This window comes from Diaphorina citri, unplaced genomic scaffold (genome assembly GCF_000475195.1).
Source record: "Diaphorina citri unplaced genomic scaffold, Diaci psyllid genome assembly version 1.1 scaffold644, whole genome shotgun sequence".
Taxonomy (NCBI): Eukaryota; Metazoa; Arthropoda; class Insecta; order Hemiptera; family Psyllidae; genus Diaphorina; species Diaphorina citri.
In genome coordinates, this window is record NW_007378077.1 from 60,843 (window position 1) to 82,117 (window position 21,275).

The window sequence follows — 21,275 nt, forward strand, 5'->3', positions numbered from 1 at the left end:
GCGAGTACCGCGAACAAACCAAGAATACCGCGAACGAGTCGCGAGTACCGCGAACAAATCGCGAATACCGCGAACAAGTCGCGAGTACCGCGAATAAACCAAGAATACCGCGAACGAGTCGCGAGTACCGCGAACAAATCGCGAATACCGCGAACAAGTCGCGAGTACCGCGAATAAACCAAGAATACCGCGAACGAGTCGCGAGTACCGCGAACAAATCGCGAATACCGCGAACAAGTCGCGAGTACCGCGAATAAACCAAGAATACCGCGAACGAGTCGCGAGTACCGCGGACAAATCGCGAATACCGCGAACAAGTCGGGAATACCGCGAACACATCGCAAATACCGCGAACAAGTTGCGAATACCGCGAACAAGTTGCGAATACCGCGAACAAACCGCGGATACCGCGAACAAACCGCGGATACCGTGAACAAATGGAAACAACTGTAAAAGACAATGTATCAATGTAATTTCTATCTTAATAACCACAGAAGAATCTCCAAACCCATGGTTAGATGTAGGAGAAACCTAACCTGAACCCCCTACATTTCCCCTGATCCCCTACTCTAGTTTTGGTAGTAGGGGGTCAAGGGGAGGTTTCTTCGGACCTAGATTTTTGTCAGAGCTCATTCTCTCTTCTGCTTTCAGATTGGAAGGTTCTCTCATTCTCTGCTCCCTCTCTGTGATATCTCCCTATTTCAATCTGGTTTTTCGGAAAACAAGAGTTCCTAGTAGAGCATTTAATATTACCAAGGTGTCTTTCCTATGGAATTTTTCACGAGGAATCGATTGGTGTACATATCAACTCTTGATTAGTGACGTGGGGCGAGTGGGTCTTTTATCCATAGATTGCGACCAATTGAAAATTTTATGATTGATAAAAACATGTGACGACTTTGGGAGTCAATCCCAAAGTTGGATCCTATTTTATGTTAAAGTATAACTTAGTTATAAATTATGATGAGCCCAGCTTAGAACAATGAGAACACCAATGGAAACTTACATTATATAAAATTTACTCAAGATAACAATCAAAATATGGAATAGGTATGCCCATTGGTACGTCCTCTGTTGTCAACATTGATCATGTTCATTGTATGCGTTTGGTGGGTTTTAGTTCTTGTTACTTCTTCTTATCATCTTTGAATATTTCAGGCATCTGAGGGTCTTCAATGAATTTCTTGAGTTTTTCAAACATAGTCTGAGGACTGTCTACTTTGGGCATGTCCGTATAGTTCTGACCCATGTAAGTTCCAGTATACAGTCCTAGAGCGAATGAGAGCACAGTTTTTAATCCGTTTATCATGTTTGTTTATCTTGTCTCGTTGCAGGTGTTCTGATGATGGTTTTGAATATTTAATGCTGGAATAGGTATGCCCATTAGTACGTCCTCTGTTGTCAGCATTGATCATGTTCATTGTATGCGTTTGGTGGGTTTTAGTTCTTGTTACTTTTTCTTATCATCTTTGAATATTTCAGGCATCTGAGGGTCTTCGATGAATTTCTTGAGTTTTTCAAACATAGTCTGAGGACTGTCTACTTTGGGCATGTCCGTATAGTTTTGACCCATGTAAGTTCCAGTATACAGTCCTAGAGCAAATGAGAGCACAGTTTTTAATCCGTTTATCATGTTTGTTTATCTTGTCTCGTTGCAGGTGTTCTGATGATGGTTTTGAATATTTAATGGAATTTTAACAAAGTGTAGTTATAATTTGTATGGCATCCTATTCCTGATTATTTGATATTTATTTTTGATAATAAATCTTACGGATTATTTCACCCAAGTTAAATTCGTCCCGTAACTAAAATGGTTGGTCAGAAAAATAGAGAAAGCCATGAGATTTAAATCCACAACTTTTCATGAGGGTAGTTCTTTATCTCACAATATTATCTACCTATTTACTTGCTCCTTTTTCAGGTCTCTTAAAACCATCTATTGGGAAAAAGAGAACAAGGCATCATTGAGTTACTGATTTTTCTGACATACTAATTGAGGAATAATGAAGAAAGCTTCTCTGTATCAAAATCAAAAGATTCCAAAGGGTAATAGGACATGCAAGTCTATTATCATGCGATCTTCATGTTCTAATAATGAATGACATTGACTTATGTAAAATAATAAATATGTCTGGAAAAATAATAAATATGTCTAGAAAAATAAGATGTTATTCTAAATGCTGACGAAGGACGATTGCAGTTATAAATGTCATAAAAGAGCCGTTGCTTCTCATCATTACCGAGTTGGAAAATGGATATGAGCTTTGTTATAATGCTGCGTGAAAACTGTTCAAAATACATAATTATGATGGTGTAGTCATGTAGAAGGTATGTTACACAATGTTTGTCTGAGTCCCTAAGTTATCAATTCCAAAATTACGATTATATTGATTTCATCTCCTTGTTGCATATCTTTATCGTGGATTTATCTGACAACTCAATACCTATCTGTAATTCTGTAATTATAATTATTCGTCTTCATAATTCCATCTTGGTTTTATAGATCTACCTTTGTATAACCAATTTGACAAATTTGAACTGTGGTCTGATCAAAGTTCCATTATCCATTTTACAAGGAAAGTATCTCCGTTTTCACTCGTGACAAAAAAATGGTAATAATTCCTTATTATGGATGCAGTCAAGGTTCCGTCTATATTCTAATGTTGCTCAAATGGTGCCATATTAAGCTAGATAATGTACGAAATGCTAGCAAATCATCCCAAGGATGCATAGCACTACCACCTGGGTCTCTCTGGTCCACTGCCAATTTCTAACTTGGTAATTGTTTTCCAATATGTCAATTGTTGCGAGGCGAGGGCCATGGAACAATAGGTGTCATTAGAAGTGGCAGAAGGATAGTGAGAGGATATATCGTACATTTAGAATAATCCGACTGTCGGACTGGTATTGAACTTGAAATTGATTGGCATTCGAACGACTGAACTGAAAGTAAAAGTGAAGTCCGTCTGCTAGATGACACTAATGTGGATTGTCTTAGGTCAGCACTTGAATGGTTTTGGTTATGTCCTAGAACTTGAAATTGGGATTTTAGGTACCTTCATACACATGTACGCCTACTCATCTGACAAATCCCTTAACAACTTTGCCATCAAGTCAAAAACGAACCAACTGCAACATAGCTGTTCCAGTTTAATGTCTATCTTTTTTCCTCTCGATCATTACAAGCTCATGCTTGATTGTGCTCTTGTTTGCGATTGTGTACTTGAATAGGCAATTTGTACTGTGCGAGATCGGACATTCTTATTCCTTCTTCTTTGATTACCAGAAATCCTTGCAAATTCTATTCTAGTGCTCTGAATATTTGTTCTGTTATTCATAAAAGAGTCGTAATTTATAATCCTCAGAACCAACGATAATTATTCTCTCAAAAGCTGATGTCCTTCCCCTGTTATGACTAGTAGTTCCACTAAAACTAGGTGACTCTTAAGTCGAACTTGTTAGCTGGCGCCATACCCAGATCTGATTCACTAAAATTGAACTTAACAATTAGTTTATTCCCTATAATACCCTCGCTGGCAATTTCCATGGTGGTTTAGTCATTCGATATCCCATTAGGTTACGAGTATACGCTTATTTGACTTTATCAGCGTACGTACCTTTTACCTAATTAGTGCCTTACCTACTGACATTGGCATTGTTCTTTAGATATTCCATTAGGTTATCTAACTGACTTCTTCAATGTCCAATAGCTTTACATCCAATAATGTATGCACAATGTTAAAGGTGTTAAACGGCCTTGAATGACCTTGGAGTATCATATTAATTTTTTTGTTGGAGATTCTTGACTTTTCTTGTGTTTTGTTGATTTTTTTGTTGTTGAGTGTTGATTGCGGTGCATACGTATGTAAAATCTCATAATGATAATTTATTATGCACCGAAGTATGTGTTGAAAAATTGGTCATGAAAACTTTACATGATTGCCTATAAAAACATTGCCGTTCGTAATGTCTCTTTATGGTCCATTAAAAGAAGGACAAAAAAACTTTTTAGAAGAAAAGGAAACTATCCAAAATGTGACGGTATTAGGTTATCTAACTGACTTCTTCAATGTCCAATAGCTCTATAACCAATAATGTATGCACAATGTTAAAGGTGTTAAACGGCCTTGAATGACCTTGGAGTATCATATTAATTTTTTTGTTGGAGATTCTTGAAAAAATAATTTATTGATCTGAGTGCTAACTGTTTTAAAATAGGTATTTAATGTTTGTGTGTTCTGACATGAAGCTGTCATTTATTATGTCTATTTTTATTGTCTCTCATCTATCAATAGCCTCGTTGGTGTGTGTACATAATATCATATGTTTGATGATTTTTTCCTTTGTTTTGCTTTTATTTTTAATTTGTCAATCAGGAGATCTATTCTAAACCAACCTAATAAGTAATGAATAATATGAATTCTAACTTTGGATATACATACAGTAGTTAAATTCTTTAATTGTCTAATCCAAACATATGTACATATGCTCATATTTCTTGCTAGTTGCTACGTTGTTCATTTAATTCCTATATTCGTAGGCTCCGATGTGGGGGACTAAATATGGGAGCGAACATATTCTCTATTACCTTATGTATTTTCTGTAAGACCGTGAAAATAGGTATAATGGGTTTTGGAGGGACCTTAAACCTCAAACTTGTAATCAACACAGTTTCTTTCTAATCTTTCAACATTGACGTTAAAGGATTTGTTGTGTTGTTTTCAGACTTTACTATTTCTTATGGAGATCGTTAAAAGTCACAAATTTAGAAAAGTACGAGTAATAAAATATTTTATGTATACGCCAGGGTGTTTTGGTGTAATTTACGATAGTTTTGCTGCAATTTTATTACTATAACTCATAAACCTGCGTTTTGTTTATTTTAACACAATAATTCATTGAATACTGGAAGTGATTGTCTGGATTGCATTTCAGAATCATGGTCTTGAACGCCATTTAGGTGTCAACCATCAAAATCAAGGCTTCTTTGAACACAAGATGATTTATTTTGCGATTTTAATAAAAGGCAGCTAATTGATACTGAGAGTGGTATTCACATAATGCTTTTTATCACGCTTATTTATGTTTATAGGTAATCATAACATAGCTTCACTATGTATACTTAGTTGTATGTATTCGTACAATAAAATTAAACGGAGGATCACGCAGATTTGTGTAAGTTTTTGCAGATAACCTTTATAAAGTTGATTTACGAATTTTAACCGAAAATTGATTATTACGGTTCACGGTTTGTATTTATCTGTTTAGACTGCTTCGATATTTCGTCTCCAGGAGATGGAAAGAGAGAATGGGAGAGCCTGGAAACTTTACATTATTCTCAGATCAGAGCATTTTTTTAGCACAAATTCTTGAAACTCGTGAGTTTTAAAAGCCTTCTAGTCCTCTAAATATGTGATTTTTTCCAAAAATTACAGATACACATCATGTAGGAATGCGAATCACCTATAAAATTTCAACTGAGACAGTAGTCCCTGGATTAGAGACTTCCTAGTGACAATGTGGTGAGTGGTGATTGTCAAGTTCTTGGTAACAGTGATGAAACATCTGGAATTACATATGCTCATATTTCTTGCTAGTTGCTACGTTGTTCATTTAATTCCTATATTCGTAGGCTTCGATGTGGGGGACTAAATATGGGAGCGAACATATTCTCTATTACCTTATGTATTTTCTGTAAGACCGTGAAAATAGGTATAATGGGTTTTGGAGGGACCTTAAACCTCAAACTTGTAATCAACAATGTTTCTTTCTAATCTTTCAACATTGACGTTAAAGGATTTGTTGTGTTGTTTTCATACTAGTTCTTATGGAGATCGTTAAAAGTCACAAATTTAGAAAAGTACGAGTAATAAAATATTTTATGTATACGCCAGGGTGTTTTGGTGTAATTTACGATAGTTTTGCTGTAATTTTATTACTATAACTCATAAACCTGCGTTTTGTTTATTTTAGCACAATAATTCATTGATTACTGGAAGTGATTGTCTGGATTGCATTTCAGAATCATGGTCTTGAACGCCATTTAGGTGTCAACCATCGAAATCAAGGCTTCTTTGAACACAAGATGATTTATTTTGCGATTTTAATAAAAGGCATCAGCTAATTGATACTGAGAGTGGTATTCAAAACATAATGCTTTTTATCACGCTTATTTATGTTTATAGGTAATCATAACATAGCTTCACTATGTATACTTAGTTGTACTCGTATGTATTCGTACAATAAAATTAAATGGAGGATCACGCAGATTTGTGTAAGTTTTTGCAGATAACCTTTGTAAAGTTGATTTACGAATGTTAACCGAAAATTGATTATTACGGTTCACGGTTTGTATTTATCTGTTTAGACTGCTTCGATATTTCGTCTCCAGGAGATGGGAAGAGAAAATGGGAGAGCCTGGAAACTTTACATAATTCTCAGATCAGAGTATTTTTTTTTTTTTTTTAGCACAAATTGTTGAAACTCGTGAGTTTTAAAAGCCTTCTAGTCCTCTAAATATATGATTTTTCCAAAAATTACAGATACACATCATGTAGGAATGCGAATCACCTATAAAATTTCAACTGAGTCAGTAGTCCCTGGATTAGAGACTTCCTAGTGACAATGTGGTGAGTGGTGATTGTCAAGTTCTTGGTAACAGTGATGAAACATCTGGAAGTTGGACTCTCTAGACTAGAATATCCACACTAGGTCAGTAGGTAGACACAAACCATTCAAATCTCTTGCTCTTTAACATTGAATTCGAATCTAAGGTCAATGCGTCTTACGAAATCCAAAAACAACCGGATAACATCATTTCGACTTCAATCAAAATGACCAAGTCTTCTTAACCGAGGGGCCAGAAATCTTCGAGAATTATCATTACACGCTTTTATTTCATGGTAATTTCCTAAATTATATTGCTGTCCATTTGTTTCTGTCTCAAAACGGTTGTGAACGCATTAGGTTTCCAACTGTTAGCATTGATCTTAGCACTTATCACACTAAAACATTAAATAGACATTAATAAAACTAATGTGCTAAGCAGAATTAGGTCAGGTAAAACATCTTTCCGCGCTTCTTTTTCCATCAAGCCTACTACACACCTCTGCATTTTCTTTAATCCACTAATGCTTTTATGAAGTTGAACATTACTTCTGTCTTGAGGTCATCCCCAAAGTTAGAATCGAGGAAGCGGGGACATATAATATGTCGATATTTGGAGCAGAGGTTGTAGGGAGTTCTAAAATGGTCCCTTGTGTTTCAACTTCAATAATATGGACATTAATCGATCCCCAAAGAAATCGATGAAATGTGTACGAAGCTGTTTTTCCATGAGTCTACAATCTTATTGCTATCCAAATTGGATGGAATTCCTTGATTGTAGCTACTTCTTCTGCACGTATTTGGAGCAGAGGTTGTAGGAAGATCTAAAATGGTCCCTTGTACTTCAACTTCATTAATATGGACATTAATTGATCCCCAAAGAAATCGATAAAATGTGTACGAAGCTACGAAGCTGTTTTTCCATGAGTCTACAATCTTATTGCTATCCAAATTGGATGGAATTCCTTGATTGTAGCTACTTCTTCTGCACGTAAACTTGACCCTGGTGATGTCAAGTTTCAGTTGGATCAACACTTCAAGTTCAGCCACTCTAATCTACGTTCAAATGACATCTTCACAAAGAATTGGGTAGATATATCTCCAAGAGCAAGAATCTGGCACCTGAAAGCTAATTTTCATTTTATGGTCCTAGGAAATATCATTTGCCTGTCAAGTTCGGATTGAAATTATCTCGAAACTACACCTTGGTACACAACCTGATAAACATATTATGATTTCAGTTATTTTAAACGTGCTGAATAAAATGTCACCTTTACTTTGACTGCAAACATTATCGTCTATAATAATAGGTATGTTCTTGTACGAAGTATACCGGGCGTCTTGATGTATGCGCGCCTCCCAGCACGCTTGATTAAAATGGTCCCTAAATAAATAAAATGGACTAAACGGAATACTTTCAACAAACTTAGTACATATTCGTTAAATACTATTTAACACTTGAGAGCATTCATGACTAAGTATATCTTTCTCTTAAAACCAGTTTCTAATGAGAAAGAAATGCTGTATACGGGCAGAAGTAAGGTCTCTGGTTTTATGTAACAGAATTGTTGTTCATATCACCGAGTCCTTTGCAAAAAGGTTTCTACCAAGGTTATAATCCACCAAGAACAAAGTCTTGCTCAGGTCAGTCCTGGAATCTTAGATTAGTATTTTGGCTGAGGTCCAATCCAATATCACGGTCAATGAATTTACTACGTGTGTTAAATTGTATGGATATGAGAAGAATGTTGGGGTCAATTTGATTATTATTTGTGATTTTAGTTGTTACAATGTGTCCATCATACCTTCATTACCTAGTTAGGTACCTACTGGACTTTGAATCATTATAATATGATCCTATGATCATTACAGCTGGCCTATCCTTCTCTAGTCAGCACTAATAAAAACGGCTGAAGATAAATTGTGAGTTATAGTAGGTACCTACTGGACTTTGAATCGTTATAATATGATCCTATGATCATTACAGCTGGCCTATCCTTCTCTAGTCAGCACTAATAAAAACGGCTGAAGATAAATTGTGAGTTATGGCTTTGTTGACGGCCGGATTGTATAGAAGATTAGCCTTGCTAATTATACTCGATATGCTACCAGCTTCTCTATAAAATAAAAATAAAGTCGCTAATCACAGTACATTCGAGTTATGGCTTTGTTGACGGCCGGAATGTATAGAAGATTAGCCTTGCTAATTATACTCGATATGCTACCAGCTTCTCTATAAAATAAAAATAAAGTCGCTAATCACAGTACATTCATGTCATGCGTGCTTTGATGTATGTCTAGGTTAAGCTCAGACTCATATGGTAACCCAAACACACGTCCAATGTCCTAAACTCTGATATTGACCTCAAGATTCTCTTCTGTATTTGGACTCAACACGGTCTGTTTGTGAATTCTTGGACTATTTCGTGGAAAATTGGGGGAGTGTTACTCATTTCGAGTTGTTGCTCAACCTTAGGTAAGAAATTAATAGGTTTGAGGAAATCTATAATTTAAAGATTGAAGACGAAAGTTGTGTCAGAAGTCTAAACATAAACACCAAGTTTATCTCAAACTAGGTACCTACATAAAAGCTTTCATCAGGATTAGACCCTCACCCCAGGAATCTTAGATCGATTTGATCACTATCAAATGAAGTGGTGTGAAGTATATAATGGTCTACAAGCAAAAATCAAACAAGTGTCTCCCTATGCTGAGTACATACCCTGTTTTGCACATTCCCTGAACTTAGTTGGTCCAGAGTCATTGCGTGTGTTCAGCAGGGCCGGATTACCCATAAGGCAGAATGGCAGACTGCCACGGGCCCCGCGCTTTTGGGGGCCCCGCGCTTTGAGGACTTACACTGGTGTGAAGTTCCAGAGTCATTGCGTGTGTTCAGTGAACATTTACCTACTTTTAGACAACAGTTGCACACTTTGTGATCTTTGCCATGTTTCTATCCTTCATGATCTTGCTACTTTCAGTGAACATTTACCTACTTTTAGACAACAGTTGCACACTTTGTGATCTTTGCCATGTTTCTATCCTTCATGATCTTGCTACTTGTGCTTGATTGTGCTCTTGTTTGCGATTGTGTACTTAAATAGGCAATTTGTATTGTGCGAGATCGGACATTCTTATTTCTTCTTCTTTGATTACCAGAAATCCTTCCAAATTCTATTCTAATCCTCTGAATATTTGTTCTGTTATTCAAAAAAAGAGTCGTGATTTATAATCCTCAGAACCAACGATAATTATTCTCTCAAAAGCTGATGTCCTTCCCCTGTTATGACTAGTAGTTCCACTAAAACTAGGAAATATATGAACGGATACTAGATACTACAGTTATAGAACCAATTTACCTCTTGGGTTCACTAAACACAACCAAGTTAAGATCAACTCATCTTCAATTTCCAATATGAAATCAATAAAACAGGGACCTTGGTGCGATTATGTAATCGGTAGGTACCTACATTAACCCTTCTCGGCCGTTGGAACTCTTAGGGCCAAAACCAAAATCTGAGTTTAAACTTTGTTTTGTTGCCCACATTTTCATCTAAAGTTTATTGCAATGCAATTCGCGAAAGAAAACAGCCTTCAAAGGGTTTGATATTCCTTAAGAATCTAAGGATCTGATATCTTTGGATTTCTCAAAAATATAACTAACTGTAAGTACCTAAATAAGAGCAATAAGAGCAGCAATTTTTGTAAAGCCAAAAAGCTCAGCTCTAAATATTGGAGTGTAAGTAACAAGGTATATCCAGATGAGAAAGGGTTAATCACCGGTTTATAGCCACACATCTTCAGTCTGGACATGGCCATAATTAGAACTGGTCTTCTCCATTTTTGTCCGAGTGGATGCGTCAAATTTGAACAGCAATTTAGCCAGCCATTGTAATGTGGTTTTTCTGAGACCTTCAAAATTCTTTAGTAAGCCACTTAGAACTGATTAACCATGGGCAAATTACGTAAGTTTTTGCGTTTACAAACGTAGGTTATACTTGCTTATCAGATAGACTTTACTTTTGTTGCTCATCAGACAGACTTCACTATTATTTGATTTCTTTCTCTTTTGCCAGATCATGTCAGAACAGAATCTTCCTCGGGAAGAACGAACTGCAGATCTTGTCAATGCCCTCACCAATAACCAATATCGAGAAATTGACCAAATCAAAGAAAGGCTAATGAAACTGGATAGTGACGAATGTCTTGATGGAGGACAAAATCTCAATTCAAATGATAAATGTGTTGGACCAGAGGAATAATAAATATCTAGAACTTATGAGAACCAATATCCAGATGGTCCGAAAACTCCCAAGTAAGTAGCTTTAGTAAAATTTGTACTTCACTTGTTAATAGTTTGTTCGGCAGTGTTTTACTTTATCTTGACACTCGCTAGGTATCGTGACACAAACTATTTCTGTAACCTTATAGTCGACAGGTCAGTTGTAAATCAGCAAGTACAATATTGAGCTTTGTTACAGTTAAACACAAATCATTTCTTTCCTTTTGACAAATACCTTGGTGCTTTTGATATGCACCATTAACTCTGCAACTGTGTGGCGCCATCGCCATCTTGATTTCTGTGCGAAATGACCAACTTGGTAAAACAAAAGTTCCAATCGTAAAACACATTTGAGATTTTTGAGCAAAGTTGAAGATTTTTGAGGAAATCTAAGAATTCTGTAGATAGCAGGAAATAAGTTATAGGAAGTCACTCAAACATTGTTGATATTTTGGATTTAGTACTCACTTGAGGTATATCCGATATAAAAATGATACATATCAATAGGTGATAAAGTCACATACTTACATGAGTCAGACCAAACCCAAGTGAATACATAATAATTCCATTTTTTGCCCCTCATAAAATATGTACTTGGGAGCAAGGGAGCAACTTTTTTATTGTCCACTGTTGTGAGTAGGTTTTTTCATACACTTAGATAATTTATGTTATCCAATCTAAAAATTCCAGTAGGATTGGAATATGGGGCAGTAATGTAAAGTGTATTATGATTATGTATGCTTGGCCCGTAGCTTATGTGAGTAAGACAGAGAGGGCCTCCCGTATGTCTTGCATTAGATAAATAATGCAAAGGAAGTGGACTAGGAATGCATAAATTTTTCAGCCCTTTTCTGGTATTTTCAACGTACAATAAACCCAGTATTATCCCCTTGATAATACTTTGAGATGAGATTATCTTGAAAACTTACAACCTAGATCCCAATCTGGTTGGTAATATAGCCATATCTCCAAACCTGTCCTTTTTTTGTGCCTCGTCCAAATTCCCATTTTTAATCAGCAACTCAAACGTTTCGAAAGCTGGAAAAACGGAATTTCATTATATCCAATTTTGCATTCTAATAACCAAAATTTTCCAATTTCCCATACGGATTTTTACGAGCAAAACTACAGCTATTTAAATAGTTAATTTAACGAATATCAAGTTGAGAGCATGATGGGTAAAATAATTATGTAGGCAGAAACATCATTAGCTTTAAACAATCGCTTAAATCAGGAAATGGAAGCGTAGAGTAACAAAAGTAGATAATTATTATAATGAATTAAGTTTAAATATAAAAGAAGATAATAAAAATCTATGTCAGGGTGAAGAGAAACAGGTAACGCTTGAGTGCCACTTGATAAACTACCTGATGCCCGTCACCTAGCCTAAAATAATCCTATACCAGCTAGCTGTTCCAAGTTCAGTAGATGTTTTTTTTTTTTTTTTTTTTTTTTTTTTTTTTTTTTTTTTTACACAAATTGGATTTCACCCGGCTTTTTGAGCACTGAAATCATGAGGGACTCGTTTTTCTGTGAGCTACATAATATGTAGACTTTGTACTTCTTAACAGCAGTAATTGCAACCTCCCAAACGAATCTAATTCTTGCTACTTTTGTACTTTCAACAAAGAAAAACCACTGACACGAATTAACCATACCGAATGCACAATGTGATGAAGATCTTGGATCCAGGTGTATAACCTTATCATGAAATTGAAAAGTCAATTGGATGCTGATGCAGTAGAAATGATTATCATCCCAGCATGTGCACAAGGCATGCTGTAATTTCAATTAATGCCATGCTTAGCAGATCAATGATAGAAATCAAAAGTGACCATCAAATCCGTTACAGAAGAAAGGTAAGTGAGTCTCGGTGCTCAAGTTTGCCCGTGGCAATATTCACTGCTTCGGAACATAAATATCTATATAAATAAAATTGTAGATTTGTCTGTACATTGCTTAGAATCGTGAAATTTTTAGTTATTCTTACTCCTTATGCATCCAGTGAAATATATGAACGGATACTAGATACTACAGTTATAGAACCAATTTACCTCTTGGGTTCACTAAACACAACCAAGTTAAGATCAAAGTTCACAAGGGTAGTTCTACTGTAGGCCTTACCAAATCACCTATAGATAGTTTTACACCAATGCAACCACTGTTACTTTGTACAATTTCTGTTCATCAATACAGAAAAGTGCAATCAGTACAGAATTTGTTTCGAGATTGTTTCTCTTGATGTCTTCAATATCAGGTAGCTGTAGAAGTGGTTGTTGGGAAGGTATGCCCTATGTACGGGCTATGTAAACTGAAGAGGTAAAGGCGGTCAAAATATTATCCAATTCATAAGGTAAAGACAGACACATAGCTCCGAGTGAGATAGAGTTAGGTTAACCACATTTTTAATATCTACGTCGCATTAAACTTTTAAATCTGTCAAGGGCTCCGTATATTTTTGCTAGAGAAACAACTTTTGTATGGCTGTGCTGGTGTGGTTAGAACATTTGTGTTATCATTGCATTCTTTTGCACCACTTGTGGAAACCCCGTTTCGATTTGTAGCATTTTCATTGTTCACGCAACACTGCGATGGAAACTTTGGTCCTTTTCAACGTTCATAGGAATCATAGGGTCAAATTCATCTACATTGTATTCTTTTATTAAATAATTTATGAAGATAATAATTTGATGTTTGTGTTTTCAGAGCCGCTGTGAAAAATACCCGGTGTATCAACTCAGCAAAGAATGAGAGGCCTTTAGACATCGATTAGAGGTTCCAGTAACAGATGAGCGGTCTTATCCATCGATTTGGCTGTCAACTCTATACCGGTAATTATAATTATGAGATTAGGGAAGCAAAGTAAGCATAAGAGGAGTTCCATATACCTAGTTCTTTTTAGTGAGTGTGTCGTCAAAAGCACCAAATCCTCAATCCCGGCATAATAAAAGTGGAAAGATCATGTACCTGCTGTCTTGATCCTGGCCTAATATCTCGATATTTTCGGACAATTTGTACCTATCTACGTTTTGTCTGACGTAAACCTCCCAAATTAAGAGTAGATAATGATAAAATTAGATTAATTAGGCACATACTTATCTACAAGCTACTAACGTAATTCTCTTGTGTTTCGCCCAAGCCTTGGCAGATTGTCTGCAAGTGAATGCGTTTTCCAGGCGACTGAATCCGAACTTTAATCCACCCTCTATGACGAGATCGTCAGATAAGCTTCTAATCCAAGGCTCACAGAATCATCAAGGTATTCGCGAATGACAATAAATCTCCTGACTCCGAACTCCTAAGATTTCAAGCTTGTTCACGATTTCAGCAAATTAATGCATTTTAAGAAGGAAAAAAATTGAAATCGAATACTGAGATTTATTGTGTAAGTTACCTACTTTAATATTGGGCGGAGGATACAGCTATCAAGATTAGGTACCTTATGTTCAACTCATTAAATGTGGAATCTTGAATCTCATGAATCTCGTAAAATTTATGTTATTCAAAGTTCATGAACGGATATAATTTAGCTATTCATTACCTACGTTTAGACACGTACCTACATAGGTATTACCTCTACATACTCATTAGATTTTTCAAGTCGAATCCATCTCGTTAATATCAATAGTCATGTATGTGATTACATGTGCATGTTTATCTTTTGATATTCTATGATAAAAAGTTCAAAGATGTTGATATTTTAGATCAAGGTAAGAAGATGCTGGCTTTTTTCAGCTTCGAGATAGGATAAGTATGGTTGGTCTTATTTCTTTAGTAGGTAGTTAATTCTAAAAGCATAACTTGCGGTGACGAACGACATTTTAAGTGTCGACTTTAATTTTATCATTTTATTTCTAAATACATACCTACTTACTGGTATGATATTTTTCAGCAATGTTTAGATATTTAATACCTATGCTACGTTTAGACACGTACATAGGTAAATAGGTAATGATCAGTACATTATTTTGGGTGCTCATTTGGTTTTAAAAAATCTGGTGTGAACATCACACGACTTTCCTTATCCTATTGAATGATGCTTATTTGAGTGTTCTTTTACCCTAACTTTTACTTTTTTCCGTTGTGACTTTTAAAATCCATTTTATAGGTCGCCTGACTTTTGTACCTGTGCAACTCTGGCTTACGCTGTTGATAATTCTCTACGTAGCCCGACCCAAAACTTAGTTGTAGTCAGAAAATAATCCTGTTTAAGCAATTAATTACCCACTGAAAATTGCTATAAGCGCAGGCATATGTAATTGTTTTTTCAGTATTCTATTTCACTGAGTACACGAGATGGCATTATGTCATCTTGATTTCGAGTGCTGATGATCACACAGCCAAGTTCATTTACATATGAAATATCATTGACAAACGACGGGGCTTTGAAATTCTAAATCCGCCGCAGTTGCACCAGGTTCCATAGGACCATGACCGGAGTTTCATCCAAGGTAGATATACTTACTCTGTGGCAAACGAGCCTGGATCGGCCAATAGGACCTCTCTACATATTAGGATTCTCAAGTATTACTTCATAAGTGCCTATGTTACATGACACAGTACCCTAAAATAGAGAATTAAAGTCTTATCATAATGGAAGATTTTGTAAGGAAGCCACACATGATTCTGTAGGATCATCAGTCATGAATCGGTGAGGTTTTTACATGTACATGTTCTTTGTTCAAATTTATATATCTTGTTGTAAATCATGTAATTAAATGTGTAGGTGTTGGCGTTTTGTTTCGGAGGTTTAGACCATTGTCTAATAAATTCAGTTCTATCAGGGTCTTCAATATCATTTGCTAATGAGTTCATCTTCAAATAATTGGGTATACACATCCTTTTGCGAAATTCCTTGCCCGTCTGTGCACGGCACGTGTTTGAGCACTGTACATGTAATAGGGGTTACTGAGTAGGAATTTTGCAAATGTGTTTCTTCGCATGTCGAAAATGTCACTTTAGTTCTTTTGCTCACTTATGAATAGTTTCAGTAGACTTTAAAGGTCGAGCTTCTGAATACTTTTTTAAAAAGTCTTGGAACAAATACCATTTTTATTTTAACGGACAGGATAATGTCTACTGTGTTTTAATTACTGTTTGTGCAGGTAGGATTTTAAAGGTCGAAGCATGGCTGTTTGAACACCAGATTTTTAAAGACTTGGAAAAATTACCAATTTCAATCTCAATGTTCTTAATGAACAGGATAAAGTGTAATATCTTTTAATTACTACTCGACCTTGTCTTCTAAAAGGATGCAAAGCCGCGAGCTAGCAGAATCTCGAACAATAGAAGAATCTGCCAAACTTGACTGACTCTGTGGCGTTTGGTTTGGTCACTGATGGTGTTGGTAGATCAGCTGGTACTTTGGATCTGCCCTTGACCCAATCCTCTCCCACCAGACCACTTTTACTTTCTGGGGAATCATATTTCGCTATTCAATTACTAGTTTGCCTGGTGCTTGTGAGGATTCTCCTATTCAGTGAACGAACCGGTCTGTTGGTGAGATAAGTGGTGGTGTGTGATAGTGATAGGCTGCTTTTATTTTCAAATTAAACAATAATTTAATTTTTATACTTATTTATTATTCTGAGTCGTACGTTTTTCCGATATTTTTTTCCATTATTCCATTGAAATTTTTCCCAATACGTTTTCTCTGAATTCACAAGTATTTTTTATTAATTTTTCTTATAAAAAAATTGCTACATTTTTCTTTTTCAAATCAGTTTTACTTTTGTGATTTTACCGGTTAATTTTTGAAGGATCTGTGTTTTTATTCTGAACCAAAGTCTGTGTGGAAAATTAAAGCTTCATTTTGGGAGGTGGAATTAAATTGTCTCGTTTTACTTTCTCTTCCGCTGTTTCTTTGATTGGTAAGTTACGTAAAAAAGTTGCTCTATATTCATCAACATGACAATTTCAAAGATTGGGCAGCATTTTAAGTGCTAAGTGTAGTGTAACCTTTGAATGTTCCCTAGTCTTTTCTCACTTGGAATGTAATTTGCACATGAATAAATATGACAAATTTTTCACATTTTTTGTAAATAAAATGTTCTATGTTTGTAGTCTAGGAAAATATTCACTTTGTATTGTCAATATCATGTGATTTTAGATTTTAAAACGCTCCAAGTACTTGAGATTATAATGGAACACATTTTCTCATATTGTTAGATCATTAGTCATTTTCCTTATCTTCAAATTTGTAGATATTTTTAGAATCCATATGATCTGAAGATTTATCTGATGTCAATATGGAATTCCTTTCCGTAAGGCGTATATTGATCACATGTAACATTTCATCTTGCCTGTGGGAGTTTGTTGTACCGACAACAGGTATGTTACCTATGCTAGCATACCTGTTGATCATGAAGGGACATAATGCAAGTACAAGTGTCAGTGTAGACAAGCCAAGCTGGGATAGTCGGGTCTAACAAGGATTCTAATACAATCCTGTTGCCAAGTTGCCATAGAAGCGTTAGGCATCTCGCATTCTCTTAGAATTGCCATCAGGGTCCTTGTGTCCAAAAAGTCTACCACATGATAAGTTTACGGATTTTCCAATAATATTTCCATGTTTGTCACGTGATCCTTCAGGGAAGTTCCTGAATCCGACTATTTTTACATCACTACTTTGGTTTAAACTGTTCTAAGTGATAAAATCAATGAACATGTAATCTGTCTGGTCGTGATGGTTGTAGCAACTCCACAGTATTTCATAATGAACCAAATCCAAGACGTTCGAACTTTAATTCTTTCTTGGGGTTTTTGATTTCATTACTTTTAATGTGTAAATCTAATCAAAGCTAGATTCCTAGATCCACGTGTTCATGTGGAGTAATTCTTCAAGGTATCCTGTAAATACCAACTTCTTACACATACGTTGATGAATTACTAAGTACATACTAAGTGCTATACTTACATTACTTATTTACTCACTCATCGTTTTGGTCTATGGTGTAACCATGAAATTTCGTTCTGGTGACAACAGTTTCGTTTACGAGCAGGTACTTACACGTAATGTTCCATTGATTTGATAACGTTAGCCTAATGCCGGAATTTTTGTAACTGATGGATAATAGGGACTTGGGGACCTATGACATGTAGGATGTGCTTTTCGTTTACGAGCAGGTACTTACACGTAATGTTGCATTGATTTGATAACGTTAGCCTAATGCCGGAATTTTTGTAACTGATGGATAATAGGGACTTGGGGACCTATGACATGTAGGATGTGCATGTGATGTATGATACGAGCATATGTTTGACTAATGAGTCTTGGTTGGTAATTGACCTATTCATATTTAGTGCCAATTTTCTCTGTTACTTTCGTTTTGTGGATACTCTCCCTTTCTTTTGTCTCTCTTATAGTGTGTTACTACTCTCTTCCTTTTGTTGTCTTCTATAATGATCTCCCTAAAGACATCCTTACTGTTGAGGGTGTAGACTTTTCCTTCCTATATTTTATTTCCGTTATCAAAAAATCCTAAATCATCACTCTTCATAATATGTAGATTGCCATTTGCGAGATCAATTTATGATTTACAATCTACCGAATAAGTAGCATGGATATCACTTTTCCGCTTGATTATCCGACTACACCTTTGATGTGTATGTGTATGAGGTTGCCAAAACTTCAATGCCTGCCAGCTTGTGCGAAATCTAAATCCTTGATTAACTAAATCACATTGTGATAGTAGACCTTTATTGTCCCATTATAGATTAATAGAAGATTCTCTTTCAATATGATTCATGACATTGGTGACTGATTAAAGTATTGTCACTAGAAACTCTTAATGCAAATCCAATTTATTACTCCACATTATATTGTGCTGGAAATTGTTATCATCATTAACATATTCTTGTGCTTGTTGTTTGCGTTGTCATTGAGTTGACTGATTTCAAGTTCAGGGAGTCCATGTTTCTGCCGGCATTGAACTACTACGAGCGAGAAAAGTACCTATTTTCTCGAGAGAAAAAAAAGTCCCCTTTTAGTAAAAGGTGGATCTCCTCGGACAGCCATGTTCATTGTACATACTACATACCTATATGTATCTACATAATATGCTGCATTGAGTTTGCTATCTATATAGAACAAATTACTTAACCTGCATGACAAGTTGGTTCTTAACGTTTTACACCTTTCAGGTATGTACATACAAGGATTGTTCTGTACACACTTAGGTATTCCGACTAGATTTCCATCTCAGTTTGGATTTATTCTCATTCTTCACATTATCATTTCTGTTTATAGGTGCTAAGTACCTTATTGTATCTTAGGTCCAAAGGCGCTCTCTCATATTTACTAGACTACTACACCACCGAGTTTCGGTACTTTCGGTTCAGCTAGTTTCCATTCGATTATCTAGGTTGATTCTACTTGTGAGAATCTGCAGACATTTTTCCTATGTGACTCATCATCCTAAGAACATGCAAATCCTTTTTAGTCAACTTAGCTCTTCTTCGTCATTGCAGGTCTTTTGCCGGCTAGATTTCCATCTCAGTTTGGATGTATTCTCATTCTTCACATTATCATTTCTGTTTATAGTTGCTAAGTACCTAATTGTATCTTATGTCCAAAGGCGCTCTCTCCTATTTACCAGACTACTACACCACCGAGTTTCGGTACTTTCGGTTCACATGTTCTTAGGATGATGAGTCACATAGGAAAAATGTCTTCAGATTCTCACAAGTAGAATCAACCTAGGTAATCGAATGCATTCGATTATCTAGGTTGATTCTACTTGTGAGAATCTGAAGACATTTTTCCTATGTGACTCATCATCCTAAGAACATGCAAATCCTTTTTAGTCAACTTAGCTCTTCTTCGTCATTGCAGGTCTTTTCTCCCAGAAATATAACCTGACCTCCGTTGCAAGTTTAAGGTTTTACCTTGTCCTAAGCTCCTAAAATTTCCAATTTAAATTGGTGTAAGAAAAAACTCTCTTGTCTTGTTTGATGTCACTGATGGTTATTATAGCAAGATATTGGTGTGAACAGACAGTAGTGAATATGGTGACCGTGATATTTACCTCTGGAGAATGTATCTTCATTCCTTTGTACATAATCAAGCAAGTTTAAGGTTTTACCTTGTCCTAAGCTCCTAAAATTTCGAATTTAAATTGGTGTAAGAAAAAACTCTCTTGTCTTGTTTGATGTCACTGATGGTTATTATAATAAGATATTGGTGTGAACAGACAGTAGTGAATATGGTGACCGTGATATTTACCTCTGGAGAATGTATCTTCATTCCTTTGTACATAATCCAATTTGAATTCATTTAATTGACAAATTAGAGTCACCTACCTGGTCGCATAAAATAAATGTCATCTTATGCAAATGATTTAATGTTCTGGGTTTGTGTTGAGTGGTATTCATATTTGACTTGGAGGCTGAAAGATCTAGGATTCGAAGATTTTTGGGATAGCTGGACAAATTGGACTTCACCCGGCTTTTTCAGCACTGAAATCGTGAGGGACTCGTTTTTCTGTGAGCTACATAATATGTAGACTTTGTACTTCTTAACAGCAGTAATTGCAACCTCCCAAACGAATCTAATTTGTGGACACGGAGAGGCATTCTTAATCCAGGCCTGATCAAAAGCAATATTTGCGGTGAAATGTGGAGTGTGAGGTCCAGATTGAAATCATATATTAGGAAGTAAACTTCGAAGCTAAAAACTCATTGACCGGAGAAAAAACAACACTAAGCCTACTTAAATTAGAGCTAAGTAGCAAACTAACAAACCATGAGAGACTGCCATGGTAAGAGCAGTAACTGATCTCTGTGTCATGATAGACAATAAGATAGTCTAACGAGATTCTCGGTTAACACAAAGAAGATCGCGGGTTCGATACGAAGAGGCGAGAAAGAAAAACAACACTAAGCCTACTTAAATCAGAGCTAAGTAGCAAACTAACAAACCATGAGAGACTGTCATGGTAAGAGCAGTAACTGATCTTTGTGTCATGATAGACAATAAGATAGTCTAACGAGATTCTCGGTTAACACAAAGAAGATCGCGGGTTCGATACGAAGAGGCGAGAAAGATTTACGAGTATTTCATAGTTCCTTTCCATTCTTTAACTAGAAGCAGTCATTCTTATTCGACTTTACCTACGAGACGACAGTGTGGACGCACTTTTAGACCAACACTTGAATACATATTTCTCGACATGGTCTTCACTCCACTCCAGTCAAGTGAAGACCATGTCGAGAAATATGTATGATATCGTACTTGACCATTATCTCAAACTAAACAAAATTGTTCAACACTTGAATGTTAATAAAGAAAAAGAAGTACTGTAGACATGAAATAACAAATGTTGTCTCGAACCACCAAACTCTGGATCTGAAGCCCACCGCGCAAACCATTACACAGAAGCACAAAGAT

The 21,275-nt window shown here is 35.9% G+C and overlaps 1 protein-coding gene and 1 long non-coding RNA gene across 2 annotated transcripts in view; one reads left to right on the forward strand and one right to left on the reverse strand.

Annotated features, from left to right (window-relative positions):
- Positions 1–1,665, reverse strand: part of LOC113468103 — a 2,071-nt gene extending 406 nt beyond the window's left edge. The window contains exon 1 of the mRNA XM_026824763.1: positions 1,493–1,665. Within this exon, the coding sequence (XP_026680564.1) occupies positions 1,493–1,633 (141 nt within the window). The 5' untranslated portion in view covers positions 1,634–1,665. The remainder of the gene's footprint in view (positions 1–1,492) is intronic.
- Positions 1,666–2,535: 870 nt separating this feature from the next.
- LOC113468101 lies at positions 2,536–4,305 on the forward strand. The gene is made up of 2 exons (XR_003391962.1): positions 2,536–3,576; positions 4,049–4,305. It is a non-coding gene; the product is annotated as an uncharacterized LOC113468101 (long non-coding RNA).
- Positions 4,306–21,275: the final 16,970 nt, after the last annotated feature.